The sequence below is a fragment of the Cheilinus undulatus genome, linkage group 4 (genome assembly GCF_018320785.1).
Source record: "Cheilinus undulatus linkage group 4, ASM1832078v1, whole genome shotgun sequence".
Classification (NCBI taxonomy): Eukaryota; Metazoa; Chordata; class Actinopteri; order Labriformes; family Labridae; genus Cheilinus; species Cheilinus undulatus.
The window spans coordinates 53243792-53266221 of record NC_054868.1 but is presented as its reverse complement, the minus strand read 5'-3'; the positions used below and the strand labels follow the sequence as shown (position 1 = coordinate 53266221).

The 22430-nt window shown below is 40.9% G+C and overlaps 1 protein-coding gene across 2 annotated transcripts; it reads left to right on the top strand.

The window, feature by feature from the left end:
- The first annotated feature begins 211 nt into the window (after positions 1-211).
- On the top strand, positions 212-17266 carry LOC121508681 (glycine receptor subunit beta-like). Of its 2 annotated transcripts, none has more exons than XM_041785685.1 (11): positions 212-351; positions 4688-4814; positions 5780-5886; positions 7930-7997; positions 9235-9461; positions 10596-10678; positions 11878-12015; positions 12143-12295; positions 14292-14440; positions 14537-14698; positions 16270-17266. In XM_041785685.1, the coding sequence occupies exons 2-11, from the start codon at positions 4693-4695 to the stop codon at positions 16561-16563; spliced, it is 1503 nt and encodes a 500-aa protein (XP_041641619.1). In that variant the 5' UTR covers positions 212-351; positions 4688-4692; the 3' UTR covers positions 16564-17266. The 2 variants fall into 2 exon arrangements, with proteins under 2 accessions (XP_041641619.1, XP_041641618.1); XM_041785684.1 differs by having other exon boundaries at positions 229-287.
- Positions 17267-22430: the final 5164 nt, after the last annotated feature.

Genomic DNA, 22430 nt, shown 5'->3' with positions numbered 1-22430 from the left:
ATAATGATAATAATAATAAATTCCTCTTGTAATGAATAATAGCAGGATAACAGTGAGGCTGAGTCCAGTCGTTGCTGATGAAGCTCTGAGTCAGTAACCGTCCTGTTTCCCCTCCGGCTGCAGAGAGGAACTCGAATACAGAGCGATGCAGATACACCACACTAACACACACACACACTAACACACACTCACACTTACACAGTCAGAGAGGGGGAGTGAGTGCAGCAGCGTCTCTCTGAACATTACAGCGGAGGATGCAGCAGCTCTGATGATCCGATGCTCTGAAGGTAAAATCCTACAAACAGGAGAGAGAGTGGAGCTGTAGGTCTACATGCTTCTGTCCGACTGTAGGTGTGTATATCTGTGTGTATTTCTGTGTATGTGTGTGTCTGTATGACTGAGAGTGTTCAGTAGAGTCATAAATCTCGTCCTCGGCTGCAGAGTTTCTCTCTCAGGTTCGTCCTTGTGAGCCCACGAGTCGCTGTCACACCTGACAGTCTGCTGGTCTAGAGGAGTGTGTGTGTGTGTGTGTGACTGTTTCTAACATGTGATGGAGAACAATGCTGTTTTTGTGTGTGTGTGTGTGTGAGACCATAACAGCGAGCTGTGTCATCGTATCGCCGCAGTACCCCCCCCCCACCATCCCAGGACTCTCTGCATGCTGCCTGATGGTCTCTGTGTGTTTAGAGAGCGTGCATCTCAGTGTATCAGTGTTTATTAGAGTGTGTATTACTGTACTAGTGTGTGTGTGTGTGTGGGTGTGTGGGTGTGTGTGTGTGTGTGTGTATGTAGGAGAGTACCTCATGTTCCGTCGTATGTTCTTGAACTCTCAGTTTCAGATTTATTTTAGGAGCCAGAACTGACTCGGAGCACAGCTGATTTATGAGACCAGACAGTGATTGGCTGATTAAATGATGACATCACAGAACAGAAAGTAAAACACTTAAATCACGACACCTAAATATCGAAGAGCCAGAGCATGCCTGATGGTCATTCATGTGATGTTTCATTAAAGTCGGGACGTTCCCAGATGACTGGTGTCAGCTATACTGGTGTTTAATCAACTGGTCTAAAGTTAAGAAACAGTTTAAATGGAGTGAAGTTTATTTCACTGGGGTCACAGCATGCTCTCACCTGAGCAGGTGAACAGGCATCATCCCTACTGACTGGAAGGGAGGTGTTGTTGTTCCAGTCTTGAAGGGAAAGAGTGACGTGGAGGGGAACAACTACAGGGGTATTACACTTCTCTCAGAGCCAGAGGCCTTAGACTGACGCCCTGTCCCCACGGAGACAAAAACGATATATTGCCGTTTCGTTTTGAAAAAGTTTTCCGTAAAGACGGGATCGTTTCATGAAATATCTGCCCAAACATGGAACCAATGAAAATGACTGAAAACTCTGTGGTGCATATGCCAAGCCTGTACGTGGCGCTGTATTGCTGCCACGGAAATGCACCAAAAGAGAAGAACATCACAGAAGACTGGCACAAACTTTCTTCTAGTTGCCTTTCTTGTTGTTTTCCGCGTTGGATTTAAGAACATATGGTGTGTGCGTTTAGCGTAGGTGGTAAGGAGCATCAGATTTTGCTGTAAAAGCCATAACAAGCTCAGGAGCTTCTGCAGCACGAACCCAACTGTGTAGTCTGCCGTTATTGTTTTGGCCGGACCCACGCAGGGGCCTTAAGGGAGCTACGCTGTGTGTGTCTTAATCATTTCAAGAAAGATGTGGATAGCCGTCCACACAGAGACAAAACTGTAGTGGTTTACGGATTTATGCACTGTGGGACCCGTTTTCAAAAAGTTTCATTTACAGTCACCCAAAACGTCATTTCCGTGTGGATGAAATGCCGATCTGACAAAAAAAACTTTTGCGTGTACGCCTGAATTCATCTCCGTGTAGACTGGGCCTGATACTACTGGACAGGATCCGTGATCCACTGTTGCAACACCAGCGGCCTGAACAGTCCAGCTGTACACCTAAGAAGTCTAGGGTAGACCGCATCCTGGCACTTCAGGTCCTCACTGAGCACTTTCATGAATTCAGTTTAGTGTCGGCCTAGTTTACAGCCTATGTCGACTTCCAGAAGGTGTTTGACTAGAGGATCCTGGTGCCCCATGTGATCCTATGCCTGTATTCTGGTCCAGAGAGTGCTGTGAAGTGTGGTGGCTCCACCCCTGACTTCTTTCCAGTTGATTCTGGAGTGAGAGAGGGACTGGATAATGGGGCGGTTTGGCAATGTCCACATCCGTAAAGTGTTGGGAATGCAAGCCTCCTGGGCTAAAACAAAGATCCAGGTATTTGGGGATGCCGTGGATGCTGACATTGAATCTGTCTCTGTGAATGGGGAGAGCATGGGATTTGTAGTCCAGTTCACCTACCATGGCAGAGTAATCCATCAATCCTCTGACTGTGAGGCTGAGAGCAACCACAGAGTTGGACTTGTACACTGGACCAATGGGTTCACTAAAGGCCGGCTCAGACTACATGAATTCAGCCAGATTTAAGCCCGACTGCGATGTTGCAGCTCGTCGTCAAAACTCGGGCCCGATTTTGAGAGTCGGGAATGACAAACGATCTTGTAGTATGACATAATTAACAACGCGTCCAAGACTCCTTATGATTCCTCACCGCCACGATTCTAAGAGACTAGCATGTCAGAATTTTTCGTACATCGTCGTCTAGTTTGACATCCTGACCTGACATTAACGACCTGAATCCTGACGACTAACAACAGGAGAACATCTGCTCCTTATCTTCACATCAGCATTTACAAGATTTACCACTTTTATCCCCTTTTATTCTCCAAAACTAATGTGTAAATTGTATTTTATTTACGTTATCACATGCATACTTTAAGTTCTATCTGAAGGAGAGCCAGTCCATATTGTCCTCCTTTTGATACATCCATAGTTATCCATAATCCAATCCATAACTGTTTCTTATTTTCCTTTTTTTTGAGCAAAAAGACTGCTAAATCACACAGAGCGCTTCTGTTGTAGAGTGACTGACACTCTTTGGCCCACCCCCGACAACCTGTGAACTCGCACTCAGTCGCGGAAACAGTGGTGACGTCAGCATACGCTGAGTGGTCCCTACCACTCTTGTAGTGCGGCCAGGCTGTCGGCCAAGACGGGACAAGATTCGCATAGTCCGACATGGTGCCATTGTGAACGACCAAAAGAATCATGTAGTCTGAGCCGGCCTTGACAGTGTGTATCTGAGCATGTGGACTAAAGTCCGAGTCTTCTAGTCCTTTGTCCTCCTGGTCTTACTACACTCTTCTGAGGTCTGGACGTTGACTGATGACCAGATGCGCCGGCAGGACTTCTCTGTGACAACTTCTCATTTGTTAATCTTTGGGTGTCGTTGTTAGGGTTAGGGTTGTTAGGGTGTGTCTAACACTGACCAGCTCAGGAGAGCGGGGATGGGAAGGGCCAGCTGATGGATGCGGGAATGGTGGCTGAACTTCTGCGGGCCCCTGGTGTGCTTTCCTGGGCCTAATCCAGCTCACTGTACACCAGGTGCCCTGGACCCAGTCGGCTGGTCCAGATACCGGGGGTGACCATGTGCATCACAGAGGTTCACCTAGGAGGATACCTAGAGAGATGGGGTCTGGTCCTGGAGCAAGCCTGGAGGGTGGCCATCAGGGGGCCAGAGCGGTACAGGACCAAGACTGATGTGGTGAAGTGCCGAAACCGGCATATGCCCCCATACCTGACTTGAGCCAATCTGTGTCAATAATGTATAATTGGTTAAAGAGATTAAGATATAATAAATTAAATCAAATTAAATCCTACATTAGGTTGTTAAAGATGCTCATAGTGACTGCGCATGTTGAAACTGTCTACTACAGCTGAATTATTCTGATAAATCTCTCTAAATCTCCCTCTTCCTGGGGGTCCTGAAAAGCAACTCCCTGGCCAAGGAGCTGCTGGTGTCTTTTTAGATGCTCCATTGAAAGTGTACTGGCATACTGCATCCCAGTTTGGTTCTCCAGCTGCACTGCTCGGGAGAAGACAGCTCTCCAGAGGGTCATCAACGCAGCACAGAAAATCACAGGCTGTGCTCTCCTCTCCTTAGAGGAGCTGTTCAGGTCCCGCTGTCACAGGAAGGCCCTGGGCATCCTGAAGGACTCATCCCAACCAGCACATCACCTGTTCCAACTGCAACCCTCAGGAAGACGGTTCAGGACAATAAGAACCAAAACTAACAGACTGAAAAACAGCACATATCCCAGAGCAGTTTCAATATTTAATGAGAAACTGCTCTAGCACTGAATGGAACAGCAAAAACAAATGAACAAAATGAAAATGAAATAATTTTCTATTGGCTGATCTGGTGCTCTGTGAATTACATGGCACCATCAGCAGTTACCAATCACTTTTCAAACTACTGTTAACTCAACCAGCAGGGGCTAGCCGCTAAAATTCACACTCTTACCAATCAGGGACATGGCTATGACACTCTAGGACTGTGGGTAATGTGATGCTGTTACTGAGATCAAGAATAAACCATGCCTTCCATTAAAAAAGCTCCATTTCATGAGAAATAGTGTCTTCTTCTCCATGACAGTATTGCATGGTTCACTGCAAGGCTACTATTCCTAAAGTCGAATAAGCCATTGTTTTAGATTTCTGGTGTTGTACATACTGTAGATCTACACATTTAATTTATCTTGTTTTTTTAGGCACAATGGTTGCTGCTGTACGGCCACTCTTCCTACTCCTGTTTCTGTCCTGCTGCCTTCTGTCTTCTTCCAAAGAAGGAAAATCCACAAAGAAAGGAAAGAAAGGGAAACAGGTCGTCTGTCCATCGTAAGTTTAAAACAAAATTTATGTGAATAAGTTATGTATTGTCGTTAAATTTAGAGAGCATGCTAGATCTATCAAAGTTCCTAAATTAGTGGTATGACCCTTTTAACAATGTAACGTTTGGAATATTAATCTATCTTTATGTTGATGTTTATTTCTCTGTAGTAATCAGACATGTTCTCACTACTATAACTCTCTTCAGATGATTATTACCTCCGCCAAGGAGGTTGTGTGATCAGCAGGGTTTGTTAGTTTGTTAGTTTGTTTGTTAGCAACATAACTCAAAAAGTTTTGGACGGATTTTGATGAAATTTTCAGGAAATGTCAGAAATGGCATAAAGAAGAACTGATTAGATTTTGGGAGTGATCCGGATCATTGTCTGGATCCAGGAATTTTTTAAAGGATTCTTTACTTTTGGGAGATAGGGCTAATGGCACTGTTACCACTTCACACCAGGAGATGGCGGACATGTGTAACTTCAATCCCAGCAGCATTTTGGGTGTGTTTCTTTTCAAAGTTTTGGAGTTTATAGAGTTTGAAAGACACATGCCCCGTCGAGGAGATGAGTCGGAGCGTAACAGAGACAAACAGAGAGAAAGCCAGCAAATTGTAGCGAGAATACTCACAATGCTGGGAGGAACAGAGGAATATTCACCCTCTGCCATGACTTCCAGTCGTCCGGTGAGACCATGGGTGAGACTGTCAGTGCATCTGTTGGCACCGGCAGGCAATGCTTCTGCCATGACAGCCCACCTGTAGTGAAGCCAATGCTTTGCCTCACCATGTTTCCACCCCTCCAGGGCGGGAGTACTTGGCGAATGCTGTGGTGGTGGGCACATGGGAACGGATCCAGAAATTTTTTTAAGGACTCTTCACTATTGGGAGATAGGGCTAATGACGGAGGTCTGCGCTCTCCGAGAGCTCTTCTAGTTCCTAAATGTTGTTTATTTTCTGTCCTCATCAACAGTCAACTGTCACCTGAAGATCTGGCTAATGTTCCGGCTAACTCCACCTCCAATATTTTGAACCGGCTAATGGTGAGCTACGACCCCCGAATAAGACCCAACTTCCAAGGTAAGTCTCACAGCAAAGTATAAATCCTGGGACTGTCAAACAATTAACATTTTTATCATGTTTTTTCTGACTTTCATTACTTAATGGTATTAATCACATCTTTCTATGTTGCCTTTTAAAATCCCGTATTTTACATTGGAAATGTTTTTCTGCTGTCATTTTGTATTTTCTGCTGTCTTAAACTGAGGGTAACTGACTTACTGTTTGGTTCCAGACCTGCTTTTATTTTAAAAGGTAGATCAGAGATTCTAACTTGAACTTCACCACAGAAAATGACACTTGTTCTGGATCTTAAAGGAAATAAGTGAACAGTAAATAGGTAAATGTTTAATGCCTTCTGACTTGTCCACTGCAAGTTTTTAACAGTCAGTGAGACATTGAGGAGCAGTGTTGGACTTATTTTACATTACTGTGGCACTGATGTGGACTGCTCAAAGAACGGGACAATAAGGCAGGAGATTAATGAGTTAAAAAGTAACAGAGTATTCATGGACCTCATCTGATTTTGATTAATGCGATTAACCTTGACGGACACAGTATACAGTCGAATCATAATTAAACACTGATTGTATTTAAATATAGACCGCCTGTCTCTATCTCATTCTGCTGTGAGGGTCTCTGACAGATCCATCATGGAGTCAGAGATTAGATCTTTAATCCTCTCCTGAGCACTGAGACAACAAAACAACAGAGGAAGTTAAAAAACAACAACAACAACAAAAACAAATTTGATCCCTGTCACACCTGTAAACAAGAAGGAGGCGGACCTAATGACCTTTACTGAAACCAGTCAGCAAGGGGAGCTAAAATGATGTGGTGGATGAAGATGATGGAGGGATTGAGATGCAGGGATGAAGGTGATGATGGAGGGATGATGATGGAGGGATGAAGATGATGATGGAGGGATGATGATGAAAAATGGAAAGGACAGAAACAACATGAGGAGTGTTTGTGCTTCGTTTACTCTGATGCTGCGAGCCACAGCCAGCCAGATGTCCACTCTCTCTCTCGCCCTCTCTCTTTCTCTCTCACACCCCCCCCCCCTCTCACCCTGTCTTTCTCTCTGTCTCTATCTCCCTCTCTCTCTTACTTCCTCACTGTTATTTCTTTGGTTGATTTTGTGGGTCTAGCAGCATGTAGTACCAGGTTTTTTAATTCTTCTGTTGAATACCGTCTGTCTTTGTCTCCGCTCCTTTGAGCAGACCGTCTGAGATTTCTAGAAAGTTTTGAATGCATTTTTGAAGTGTGCAACCTGGACCAGACTGATGATGAACCTGGACCAGAACCAGACTGATGATGAAACATGGATCAGAACCACACTGATGATAAACCTGGACCAGAACCAGACTGATGATGAATCATGGATCAGAACCAGACTGATGATAAACCTGGACCAGAACCAGACTGATGATGAATCATGGATCAGAACCAGACTGATGATAAACCTGGACCAGAACCAGACTGATGATGAATCATGGACCAGAACCAGACTGATGATAAACCTGGACCAGAACCAGACTGATGATGAAACATGGATCAGAACCAGACTGATGATAAACCTGGACCAGAACCAGACTGATGATGAAACCTAGACCAGAACCAGTGATGATGAAATCAGGACCAGAACTAGACTGATGAAGAAACTTGGACCAGAACCAGACTGATGATGAAACCTGGACCAGAACCATACTGATGATGAAACCTGGACCAGAAACAGACTGATGGAGAAACTTGGACCAGAACCAGAGTGATGATGAACCTTGACCAGAAACAGACTGATGGAGAAACTTGGACCAGAACCAGACTGATGATGAAACTTGGACCAGAACCAGACTGATGATGAACCCTGAACCAGAACCAGACTGATGATGAAACTTGGACCAGAACCAGACTGGTGATGGGTGTTAGTGGACAGAGAGTCAACAGGGAGGGCTAATTACTGCAGTGATGATGATTATGATGATGATATTTACAGTTTTTCTGGTGTTTGCAGGAAGAGCCAGCTCTGATAATTAACTCAACATTAACATGTGTATGTTTTAGGGATCCCTGTGGAGTCCAGAGTGAACATCTTCATTAACAGCTTCGGCTCCATCCAGGAGACCACCATGGTAAGTTAAATAGCATGTGCTTACTGCTTTTATTGTTCATACTGGTTCCAGTCTACCGCAGAGACATCAAAGCTCAGTGATATCACTATATGTCAATGTTTTTACACTGATCCTGATGGCACTGGGTTCATCCTGGTAAACAGGGACCTGGGTTCCTCCTGTTGCACTGGGCTCTGGGCTAAACCTGTTGCACTTGGATCTGGGCTAATCCTGTTGCAGTGGCCTCTAGGCTAATCCTGTTGCAGTGGGCTCTAGGCTAATCCTGTTGCAGTGGGCTCTAGGCTAATCCTGTTGCAGTGGGTTCTGGGCCCATCCTGTTGCTGTGGGCTCTAGGCTAATCCTGTTGCAGTGGGTTCTGGGCTAATCCTTCTGTAGTTGGTTCTGGGCTAATCCTGTTGCAGTGGGCTCTAGGCTAATCCTGTTGCAGTGGGTTCTGGGCTAATCCTGTTGCAGTGGGCCTGGCCCATCTGTTGCAGTGGATAACATTGTCTGATTTTTGGCTTGATTACTTTGAGCCCAGCCTTCAGTTGGTTTATGACTTTGGTTTTTATTTAGCATTATTCCATCTTTTTGTTTTCCGCTTTTTTAATTCCTTCATCAGCATCTGATGTGTGATTTTTAGGTTCTATCTAAAGGAGAGAAGTCCAGTTCCCCATGCAGGTCAGGAAACTGTGCTGCTTTTTATGTAAATCTCCAAAAAGACTCTGTCAGAGCGTTGTTAGTCAGAGCGTTGTTAGTCTGCCTCCTCCTCTGATGGAACTGTGGATGTGACATTTTCAGAGCTGCAGCTGCCATGATCGACCTCTTTGAAATGTAAAGCCATATGAGATCGTGGGTTTCCTGTTTTAATGGCGTGTTTATGTTTGGCCAATCTTGCCTTTAGTTTACGCTGAGTTCTCTCGATGTAAAAACACCCACAGGGACATTAAGCGTGTAAACTACAAAACAAGTAATGCAGTTTATAAAAGACTAATGTCAAACCTCAGACCTGTTGGAACATCTGTAAAGTAGCTGCTTTTTGTCATATTGTCACAATAATTGCAATTTCCACCCTTGTGATGACCTATGCTGGTGTCTAACCAGGTCTTTAGTGTTGGGGGGGTAGTTTCTCACCAGTTTGTCATTGAAGGTAGGGCCTGATCTGAAGTTGATAGTAGGAGCATCAGGAAGGCTCTAATATGTGCTCATACGTGTAACTTTAGGAGGATGTATATTAATACATAATCTCTCTCTGTAGGACTACAGAGTGAACATCTTCCTCCGTCAGCGGTGGAACGACCCCCGTCTTCGTCTACCAACAGACTTCAAGAGTGAAGCTCTGACTGTCGATCCAAAAATGTTTCAGTGTTTGTGGAAACCAGACCTTTTCTTTGCCAATGAGAAGAACGCCAACTTCCATGATGTGACACAGGACAACATCCTGCTCTTCATCTTCAGAAATGGAGATGTGCTGATCAGCATGAGGTATGAACTACTCTATAGTCTTCTTCAACAGTCAGGGTGAATTTCATGACCTATGATCCATTGTGGAAGCCAGATGGCCACCTGTCATTGGGGAAACCTAAGAACCCAGGAGGCTATGGAGAAGGACATTTGAGGGTCCCAGAACGTTCTTGCAAACCCTCAGAGGATTCAGGAGGGGAAGGCAGGGTTTTACTCAGCAGTAGTTGAAAACTGCTGACTCTGTGTGGAGAGGTTGTAGAGTCTGGAAGGAACCCCTTGAGGAACTCCTTAATCCAACTACTATCCTCCAGTGAGGAAGCAAAGTCTGGTTAGGCTTAGTGAAAAGGGAACTCAGATTAGAGTCACCCTGACATGCTTAAGGCTCTAAACATCGGGTGGCTGTCGAACCTCAGCTACAGGAGGAACAATGTGGGTTCTGAACTTGCTGTGGGACAGTGGACCAGATTTTTACCCTTGTACAATCTCTAGGGAGGCGTGGGAGTTCACACTTCCAGTCTAAATGTGTTTTGTTGACTTGGAGAAGGCTTCTGAACACGTCCCTTGGGAGTCATGTGGGGACTATGGAGCCCGAGTGCAAGTCATAAAGTTCTTGTATGATCAAACAAAGTTAGACATGTTCCTGGTAAGTGTTGGCCTCCACCAGGCCTGCCCCTTCTCACTGATCCTGTTTGTGATTTTCATGGACTGGATCTCACGGCACAGGGGAGGAGGGTTCCTGGTTATATGACCTCAGAGTGTCATCGCTGCTTTTTGCAGATGATGTGGCTCTGTTGGGATAAGGGCCAGCTCCTCCTAGGCCAGGTGCTGGGCCAAAAAACAATAGATTGTTTTCTCTGAGTGGAAAGTGAGTCTGTCTGAAGTAAAGAAGTTCAAGTGTTTCAGGGTAATGTTCACAGTGAGGTAGAATGACCGTGGCAGGTTGTTACTGACACTCTACTCTGTAATTTTCTACAGGTTGTCAGTGACACTCTGCTCTGTATTTTTCTGCAGGTTATCAGTGACACTCTACTCTGTAATTTTCTGCAGGTTGTCGGTGACGCTCTGCTCTGTATTTTTCTGCAGGTTGTCATTGACGCTCTACTCTGTATTTTTCTGCAGGTTGTCATTGACGCTCTACTCTGTATTTTTCTGCAGGTTGTCAGTTACGCTTTCCTGTCCATTGGATCTCACTCTCTTCCCTATGGACACCCAGTTGTGTAAGATGCAGCTGGAGAGCTGTGAGTAAAAAACACATCCATGTTTTGATGGCATAAGGCATTGTGTCTAAAGTGTGTGGTGCACAGTGATGTGGGACGTGTAGGTCTACATTTTACTATTGGGACCGTAAATGGTGCCATGTTACGTGAATAAAGAAGCCTAAAACCCCTTATTCAGTCACCAGCATGCCTTTGCTTTCTTTGTTGAACAAAATTGAAACCTACTAAGGTGCAATGAAAGCGAGACTCCTACAGCAAGGACAGCTGAACTCCACCATGGGATCATTCAATCTCCAACCTAACCTAACCTAACCTAACCTAACTCCACCATGGGATCATTCAAACCCAAACCTAACCTAACCTAACCTAACCTAACCTAACCTAACCTAACCTAACCTAACTCCACCATGGGATCATTCAATCTCCAACCTAACCTAACCTAACCTAACTCCACCATGGGAATCGATCAAACCCAAACCTAACCTAACCTAACCTAACCTAACCTAAACTGACCTAACCTAAACTAAACTAACCTAACCTAACCTAACCTAACCTAACTCCACCATGGGAATCATTCAAAACCAAACCTAACCTAACCTAACCTAACCTAACCTAACCTAACCTAAACTAACCTAACCTAAACTAAACTAACCTAACCTAACCTAACTCCACCATGGGAATCAATCAAACCCAAACCTAACCTAACCTAACTTAACCTAAACTAACCTAACCTAACCTAAACTAACCTAACCTAAACTAACCTAACCTAACCTAACCTAACCTAACCTAAACTAACCTAACCTAAACTAACCTAACCTAAACTAAACTAACCTAACCTAACCTAACTCCACCATGCGATCATTCAAACCCAACCTAACCCTAACCCTACCTTTCATTACATGTGATCATTTAAAGGACTAGCAGGATTGTTAACAGACTGTAAACACTTGAAATACTATGAAACTGCTTTTATTTTACTAACAAAAGGTTGTAAGTCTCAACATGAACTCAACAGCATTATGAAAACTGATGCTTTTTTTAATGTAAAGACACAAGTCAGAAACATCTTTAACTACAGTCACTTGATGATGATGATGATGATGATGATGGATTGAGGGGCATTTAATTCATCACATTTATATAAATCGTTATATTCGGTCACATTTCTTCATCATTTACTGTATATTAATAATCAATGGTGAACATATGTTGTTTTCCAGTCGGATATACCACCAGTGACCTGGTGTTCATGTGGCAGTCAGACCCGGTTCAGATGGACGAGATCGCTCTGCCACAGTTTGACATCAAGCAAGAGGATATCAAATATGGAAACTGCACCAAGTACTACCAGGGGACGGGTCAGTGATAACCCTTTAAATATATATATATATATATATATATATATATATATATATATATATATATTTATACGAAGTGTTGTGAATAACACTGTTGTTAAAGAAAATGTATTTTGGTTTTTTTCAGGTTATTACACATGTGTGGAGGTGATCTTCACACTGCGTCGGCAAGTTGGCTTTTACATGATGGGTGTCTACGCTCCCACGCTGCTCATCGTTGTCCTGTCATGGTTATCATTCTGGATCAATCCAGATGCATCAGCTGCCCGAGTCCCCCTAGGTTAGAATCCCATAAATAACACCATCAATATTCAGTTTTTATCCATATCAATACAACAGTAATATCCAGTTTTATCCATATTAATACGGCAAAATTTTTTGTTTTTTTATCCATATTAATACAGCAGTAATATTCAGTTTTATCCATCTAAAAACAGCAGTAATATTCAGTTTTTATCCATATTAATATAGCAAAATTATTTGTTTTTTTATCCATATTAATACAGCAGTAATGTTCAGTTTATATTCTTATTAATACAGCAGTAAAATTCAGTTTTTATCCATATAAAAACAGCAGTAATATTCAGTTTATATCCATATCAACACATCAGTAATATTCAGTTAATATTCATAATAATCAATCAGAAATATTCAGTTTTTATCCATATTACTACAGCAGCAATACTGAGTTTTTATCTATGTTAATACAGCAGTAATATTCAGTTTTTAACCCATATTTATACATCAGTAAAATTCAGTTTTTATCCATATAGACACATCAGTAATATTCAGGTTTTATCCATATGAAAACATCAGTTAAATTCAGTTTTTATTCATATAAACACATCAGTTATATTCAGTTAATACCCATATTAACGCATCAGTAATATTCAGTTTTTATTCATCTTAATACAGCAGTAATATTCAGTTTATTTCCATTGTAATACAGCAGTAATACTCAGTTTTTATCCATATTAATACAGCAGTAATATTTAGTTTATATCCATATTTACATATCAGTAATATTCAGATTATCCATATTAATACAGCAGTAATATACAGTTTTTATCCATATGACTACAGCAGTAATATTCATATTTTATCCATATTAAAACAGCAGTAATATTCAGCTTTTATCGACATGACTACAGCAATAATATTCGGTTTTTATCCATATAAATACAGCAGTAATACTCAGTTTTTATCCATCTTAATACAGCAGTCATATTCAGTTTATTTCCATTTTAATACAGCAGTAATATTCAGTTTTTTTCCAATTTAAAACGGCAGTAATAATAAGTGACATGCAGTGTTCTCCACACCTCAAACACACATCACTTTCACATACTGTTCTTCACACCTCAAACACGCGTTACTGTGACATTTAGTGTTCCCCACACCTCAAACACACGTCACTGTGACATGCAGTGTTCCCCACACCTCAAACACCCGTCACTGTGACATGCAGTGTTCCCCACACCTTGGTTAATAGACTAAAGGTTTGGCTGCTCTTTGTTCCAGTTCACCAAAATCTGAAGTTAATGCATTGCTCAACTTTTAAGCTGATCTTACTGCCTCTGTTGCAAAAACATAAGGACTTTTATCATTATCTGGCAGAGAACTGAAGATGCCACTGATTGGAAACTTCCAGCAGCTGTGCAAGAATAGCCAACTTTCATCCAGAACCCCGGGTGTGACTGTGAGCCACGGGTTTATCCTCAGAAGTCTCATTTTAAGAAAAACCTTGCGTGTCCTTATAGATACAGACTTTGAAGTAGCAGTGACTTTGTGATTGATGATAAGGATGATGATGATGATCATGATGATGATGATGCACTTACTCAGGATGAATAATCCAACATGAGACTGACATGTTAACTCAGAGAGTCATTTCTGTGATGAGCTGTAGGTCTGAAACTCGCTGCAGTCAGCAGCCGCCGCCTCCTCTGTTTCCTGCACGAATGAAGAAAGTTTAATCTGATTGGCCTCTCTGTCACTCTGAGCATGCCCCTCCCCCATCCCCTCGTTGTCCCCCTGCCCCCCGCCACTGGAACCAGGACAGGAGGGTCACTGCACATCTTCATCTTTATCATCATCTTCATCTACAGTCACAGAGGACGCTGAGTTCCTACACTGACTGTGGGGATGTAGGGACATAATTCCACTACTAATAACTATGATTAATAATCAGAACACTTATTGTTATTGTTAATATCATAAATAATAATAGTAGAAATAATTATGATAATAATATTAATATTGACGTGTTTCTTCAGGTATCCTGTCCGTGCTGTCTCTGTCCAGTGAGAGCATGTCACTGGCGTCAGAGTTACCAAAGGTTTCATACGTGAAGGCCATCGACATCTGGCTCATCGCCTGTCTGCTCTTTGGGTTTTCATCTCTGGTGGAGTATGCTGTTGTTCAGGTCAGACAATAAAACAAACATTTGAGCTGATAGCTGTACCGTTGTATCATATCTGAATAAACCCCTTGGATGCTTGCTGTCCTCTAACCCTTTCAGGTGATCTTAAACAGCCCCAAACTGATTGAGGAGGAAAAGGCCAAGATGGCGACCAAGGAGAAAGCTCTGAAAGAGCAAGAAGGAAAGAAGCCTCAAAATAATAAAAGTAACAACACAGTGAACGGGACAGGAGGAACACCCATACATGTCAACACCCTGCAGGTAACCCTAACCCAAGAAAATGCCATAGTGTGTAACCCTAACCCTAGGGCCCACCCAGCCCTAGGCTCCATCCATCCATCCATCCGTCCATCCATCCATCCATCCATCCATCCATCCATCCATCTGTCCATCCATCCATCCATCCATCCATCTGTCCATCCATCCATCCATCCATCCATCCATCCATTACCCATCTGTCCATCCATCCATCCATCCATCCATCTGTCCATCCATCCATCCATCCATCCATCCATCCATCCATCCATCCATCCATTACCCATCTGTCCATCCATCCATCCATCCATCCATCTATTACCCATCTGTCCATCCATCCATCCATCCATCCATCTGTCCATCCATCCATCCATCCATCCATCCATCCATCCATCCATCCGTCCATTACCCATCTGTTCATCCATCCATCCATCCATTACCCATCTGTCCATCCATCCATCCATCCATCCATCCGTCCGTCCATCCGTCCATATGTCTGTCCGTCTGTCCATCAATCTATCCTTCCTCTATCCATCCATCCGTTCGTCCGTCCATCTGTCCATCTATCTGTCCATCCATCCATCCATCCGTCACCATCAATCCATTCGTCCATCCATCCATCCATCCATCCATCCATCCATCCATCCATCCATCCAGCCTCTTGGAGGTCCCAGTTTGGGAAAGCCAACTGAACCCCATCATCTGCAAAAAGCAGAGATGAAATTCTGGGGTCACCAAAACTGAAAGCATCCCTGCAGCAGTGGAGGTCAACATGCACCAGAAATGTATTTGACTTTGAATACAGACACAAATCACTGATTATATGGGGACTGGAAGAGCCAAATACCTCATATTCCTCTACTGCCTATCTTTACTTTACCTTTACCATTGATGTCCACGAGCAGGATCCCAGGTTATGACCATTAACTGTAGCAAGAACTGGACAAAGCCTGTGTGAATCAGCCGTCTGCTTACAATTGGAGGACTCAAACAGCTCTTAGAGCCAATCCGTGGCGGGCTCCATGTTGAAATCGATGTTTCCACCAAACTTTGGGTCAACCTAACGGCTCGCCCACTAACTCGATTTGTCAGCTAGCTAGCTAGCATTCTGGTTGACGGAGCAACCAAACAAGACATGCCAATCAGTCCACAGTAAGGTTTTTCCTAAATATAATCTAAGCAATTGTGGTACAAACCCCCCTTCCCCCGTACAGTGAGAGCACATGAAGACATTCACTAATGGCACCTAAAGTGGTCAGACAAGTAGAAAAGAACGCTATAAGCTTGCCTTCTTTCACCAGATTTCTATATTTCTACCCATCTATAGTATGGATCAGAGTGATATTTATATGTTTTATATTCGCTGATATTTCTCTCAGTCGTTGCTTGGATGGACCACAGAAACGTTTTTATATTGATGTGGACAGAAAGAGTATTGGGCCCAGCATGCTGCCCTGGGGGACCCCATGCTAGAGGGTGGGGTTAGTAGTGTGCACTGCAGGAGTGTGATGTGATGAATTTTTATTTCTTTAACATGAATTAAATATTTTGAATCTGCTCTTTGTTGTCCTTCTCAGGTGGTTGAAACTCGCTGTAAGAAGGTTTGCACTTCCAAGTCTGACCTTCGCTCCAACGACTTCAGCATTGTGGGATCTTTACCGCGAGACTTTGAACTTTCTAACTTTGACTGCTACGGTAAACCAGTGGAGGTTTCCGGAGCGTTGAAGTCCCAGAACAAAGCCAACAAGAAACCCCCCCCACCCAAACCTGTCATTCCTGCTGCTGCTAAACGCATCGACCTGTACGCTCGAGCGCTGTTCCCGTTCTCCTTCCTGTTCTTCAACGTGGTCTACTGGTCCGTCTACCTGTGAGGAAACACCTGATGGACTTACAGAGCTCATCAAAGAGGGAACAATACCCCCCAAATACCCAAATATTCAAACTTTACCCTGAAAGCAACCCAAATATATGAAACTTTAACCTGTAAATAACAGAAAAATTAAAACTTTACCCTAAATATATCAAAATATTCCAACTTTACCCTGAAAATATCAGAAATATTCAAACTTTATCCTGAAAATAACAAAAAATTCAAACTTTACCCTAAATATATCAATAATATTCAAACTTTACCCTGAAAATAACAAAATATTCAAACTTTATCCTGAACATAACAAAAATAGTCAAACTTTACCCTGAAATACCAAAAATATTCCAAATATACCCTGAAAATAACAGAGAAATTCCAACTTTACCCTGAAAATATCAAAAATATTCAAACTTCAGCCTGATTATATCAAAAATATTCAAACTTCACCCTGATAATATCAAAAATATTCAAACTTCAGCCTGAAAATGTCAAAAATATTCAAATGTAGCCTGATGAAACCAAATCATCAGCATCCGGTTCTTCTCTTTATGCCTGCATGTAATCCTAGTAGCAAACTTTGAGCTTCATGTAATCTTCGCTGCTGTTCCACCAAAAATCTGCGCTGTGCTTTAGAAATGCTCGCTTTGACTGCGGCTAACATTATGGCTAACTATGTCAACTCTAAACCCCCTCAGATACCTCTCATGAAGCCTTAAACTGTTTTTTTTTTTTTTTTTTTTTGGACAGATGAATAAAGATATATTCCTACATGACTCTGTTGATTCATGACTCTTTATTTGTTTTTATCTGTTCCCTAACCTCTAAACCCCTGACCCCAGACCTGACTCTTTAATTATCATCGAAGGTAAAGGATATTTCTGTAGAGCCGTGAGCTCTTGATCTATGTCAAGTTGTCTAGTTCTATATTTTGCAACATGTTCTAACATGATCTATTTAGAGCCACATGTTCTAGATCTATATAGAGCTACCTGTTCTAGATCTACAAAGAGCCATTTACTCTAGATTTGTACACAGCCAAATGTTCTAGATCTGTATAGAGCTACTTTTTCTAGATCTATATAGAGAGCACCATGTTCTAATTCTTTTTAGAGCCACTTGTTTTAGATCTACATGGAGGCACATGTTTAGATCTATTTAGACCCATACGTTCTAGACCTATATAGAAGAACATGTTTTAGCTCTATTTAGAGGCACTTGTTCTAGATCTATATAGGGCAACACACTCTAGAGTTATGTAGAGGCACATGTTCTAGAACTATATAGATCCACATGTTCTAGTTCTATTTAGAGCCGTATATTCTAGATCTATATATGTGACCAAGTTCCTGCAAGTCGGCATTCCGGTGGTTGAGAAAAATGGATACAAAGTCGTTTTCTGATCATTTTCCGTTTTTTTCTCATTTTATGCAAGTCCGACATTTAAACTACTCACTCAATGAACAAAGTAACACAAATGTGATATTTAAAACCATTAATTTTGTGTTTTAAAATGCCCTATGCATGTGGTTGCTGCAAGGATATTGAGGGGAGGGGAAAGCGAAACTGCAGGGTGATAACTGGCCACTCAGTCTGCCATTGTTCCCAGTTTCGCCCATTGAGATGGACAATAACAAACACCGCATGGCTCAAACGCCACCCCCCTCGGCATGTAACCAAAGCTGTTTCTAGTTATCACCTTTAACAACAAGCCTCAAGATGCACCCTGCAGCGAAGAAAAGTAGAGGAGATGATGAAGAAGCAGCAAGAATTATCAATAGACTTCGGACAACTTCAAGATCACTCGACAGGGCAAGTGTGATGATGGTGGATTTGCTTTTGGATATTTTGATGAGGTCACCAGTCCGATTCAGAAGCTTGGTTTGGGTGGACTTTATGTAATTATGGCCCTATTGTTCACGCCCATCACCCGGCCTGCCTGAAGGTAGGAGAAGTCATGAAACTTTGAGCCTGTTTTTCTCAGAACAAACAGGAACTAGAAGTCAACATTCATATGAGCATATCTTTGTAAAATATGCTCAGATTAAGGTGTATGATACAACAGTAGAAAGCTTGGAATCTGCGCTTTCCTAATGTGTAAAAAAAGTCGAAACTCAATAAGAACATGTTTTACCTCTATTGAGGGGAACATGTTCTATAACTATATAGAGCCACATGATCAGGATTTATATAGATACGCATGTTCTAGTTCTATTTAGAGCCATTAGTTCTAGATCCATATATAAGAACATGTTTTAGCTCTATTTAGAGCCACGTGTTCTAGAATTATGGAGAGCCACTTGTTCTAGAACAACATAGAACCACAGGATCAGGATTTATATAGAGCCACATGTTCTAATTCTATTTAGAGGCATTAATCTCGATCTATATATAGCCACATGTTCTAGATCCACACAAAGCCACATGTTCAAGATGTATATAAAGGCACATGTTCTTGATTTATATGAAGTAATATGTTCTAGATCTATACATAGCCAAATGTTCTAGATCTATATATAGCCAAATAATCTAGATCTATAAAAAGCCATATGTTCTAGATCTATATAAAGCAAAATGTTCTAGATCTATATAAAGCCAAATGTTCTAGATCTATATAAAGCCATATGTTCTAGATCTCTATCTAGCCATATCTTCTAGATCTCTATCTAGCCATATGTTCTAGATCTATATATAGCCAAATGTTCTAGATCTATATAAAGTCACATGTTCTAGATCTATATAAAGTAATATGTTCTAGATCTATATATAGCCACATGTTCTAGATCTTTATGAAGTAATATGTTCTAGATCTATAAATAGCCAAATATTTTAGATCTATATATAGCCACATGTTCTAGATATATATAAAGCCACATGCTCTAGATCTATACAAAGTAATATGTTCTAGATCTATATGAAGCTACATGTTCTAGATCTATATGAAGTAATATGTTCTAGATCTATATATAGCCACGTGTTGTAGATCTATATAAACCATATGTTATAGATCCATATATAGCCACATGTTCTAGATCTATATATAGCCACATGTTCTAGATCTATATGAAGTAATTTGTTCTAGATCCATATATAGCAAAATGTTCTAGATCTATATAAACCAAATGTTCTAGATCTATATAAAGCCAAATGTTGTAGATCTATATAAAGCCAAATGTTTTAGATCTATAAAAAGCCATATGTTCTAGATCTATATAAACCAAATGTTCTAGATCTATATGAAGTTATATGTTCTAGATCCATATATAGCCAAATAATCTAGATCTATATATAGCCAAATATTTTAGATCAATGTGAAGTAATATGTTCTAGATCCACACAAAGCCACATGTTCAAAATCTATATAAACCATATGTTCTAGATCTATATGAAGTGATATGTTCGAGATCTATATATAGCCAAATGTTCTAGATCTATATAAAGTCACATGTTCTAGATCTATATATTGCCAAATGTTCTAGATCTATATAAAGCCATACGTTCTAGATCTATATATAGCCAGATGTTTAGATCTATATAAAGCCATAGGTTCTAGATCTATATATAGCCACATGTTGTAGATCTATAAATAGCCAAATATTTTAGATCTATATATAGCCACATGTTCTAGATCTATATAAAGCCACATGCTTTAGATCTACACAAAGTTATATGTTCTAGATCTATATAAAGCCATATTTTCTAGATCTACATATAACGACACATGTTCTAGATCTATATAGAGCAACATGTTCAAGTTCTATTTAGATCCAGATGTTCTAGAATTATGTAGAGCCAGATGCCAGATATAATGCCAGATTTATATGAAGCAGTCTTTTCTAGATCTATGTAAAGCCAAATGTTCTAGGCCAATGTAGAGCCATGGGTTCTAGATCAATACAATATTACATGTTCTAGATCTATACATAGCCACCCGATCAAGATCTATTTAGAGCCCCATGTTCTAGATCGATATAGAAGAACATGTTCTAGCTCTATTTTGAGCCTCATGTTCTAGATCTATATAGAAGAACATGTTCTAGCTCTATTTAGAGCCTCATGTTCTAGATCTATATAGAAGAACATGTTCTAGCTCTATTTAGAGCCTCATGTTCTAGATCTATATAGAAGAACATGTTCTAGCTCTATTTTGAGCCTCATGTTCTAGATCTATAAAAAAGAACATGTTCTAGCTCTATTTTGAGCCTCATGTTCTAGATCTATATAGAAGAACATGTTCTAGCTCTATTTAGAGCCTCATGTTCTAGATCTATATAGAAGAACATGTTCTAGCTCTATTTTGAGCCTCATGTTCTAGATCTATATAGTGCAAGCTGTGTCGCTATTTAGAGCCACATTTTCTAGATATAGAGCCACATGTTGTAGATCTATATAGAGCCCCATGTTCTAGATCCACATACAGCCACTTGTTCTTGATATTCATATAACCACATGGTCTAGATCTATATAGAGCCACTTGTTCTAGATCTACATAGAGCTACTTGTTCTACATCTGCTTAAAGCCACGTGTTCTAGATCTATATACAGAGCCACATGTTCTAGATCTACATAAGGCTACTTGTTCTAGATCTGTGTAGAGCCCCATGCTCTCTCTTGAGTGTCTATGTAAAGGGATGTGACAGGATATCAGCATTGCTTTGACAGTAAACAGTTCTGCTGTTTATGTCACTTCTTCAAACATGAATTGTTTTCATATTAAAGAAACTGCAAAAGACGGGTTAAAAAAATCAATAAACATATTGTTTTCCTTAAACACATTTTCTTTTTTATATCATATTTTTTTTTTTTTTTTGTTTTGTTTTTTGATGATGTGGAGGTCCCTGACAATGACATAAGGTCCCTTAGCTAACATCAACCTCTCACCATGAATCAAACTTTTGAAGCATCTCTTCTCAGGTACTGAATTCAGAAAACTACAGGACATATTTAAATCCTCAAACAGCTGTTTGTTCTGCTGATGTTTTCCTCTGTAAATGTGCTTTGAGCTCTGATATAAAGAAGACTGGCCAACTTTAATAACAGTGGAATAAAAAAAATCCACATTAAACTAGAATGTGGCAATTACAAGAAACGGCAGTGTGATAGCTGACAAGCTGCAGAGTGACCTACTGAGATATTTATTTATGGCAGGTTTGGTCTTTTAATGCTTATTGTGACAGTTTCTTATATTTACTTTTGATTAGAGATGATCTTTTTCAAAATGTATTCTTACTCATTGTTTTAGCAGATCTTATCCCTCAAATGTATATATGGTTCACACGTGCCAGTGTCCCTCGGCACAAGCAAAAGTATTTTAATGAAATGTAAGATTTCAAAACTATAAATGGTGTTTTTTTTAGACAGCATCTTTTACAGTATCTTCCATATACTGTAAGTATGTGGCACTCCCACCTCTTTTTAGTTATGTAATTTGTGATGTCCATTATGCAAATATATGGATGCAGTATGTACTGAATGTCCATGTTTGTGTCCCAGGCCTCAAGCAGATGTGGATTATTTCCATTTAGACAGGAAAACTACTGACTGTGGTTTAACTGAACTAAGATGTTCATGAAGAGGACACCAAGCGCTGATGTCCGTCTGTCTTGGTGCTGCCATCTGCTGGACAAGCACATTAATTACATCTCTGTGCAGCTTATAATAATGTAGATCTTTTCATTCTATAACACATACACCACTTCTTTAGGGAAACTTGATTTCCCAGAGGACTTTAATGATGTGATGAGGTCGTGTGATGTTCGAGGTTCAGGATTGGATGATGATATGATTCAGATCATAAAACACAAGAACTACTACCAATATTGAAACATTTCAGTGCTGTGTTGTTGTTTTAATCTTGATGATTATAGTCTA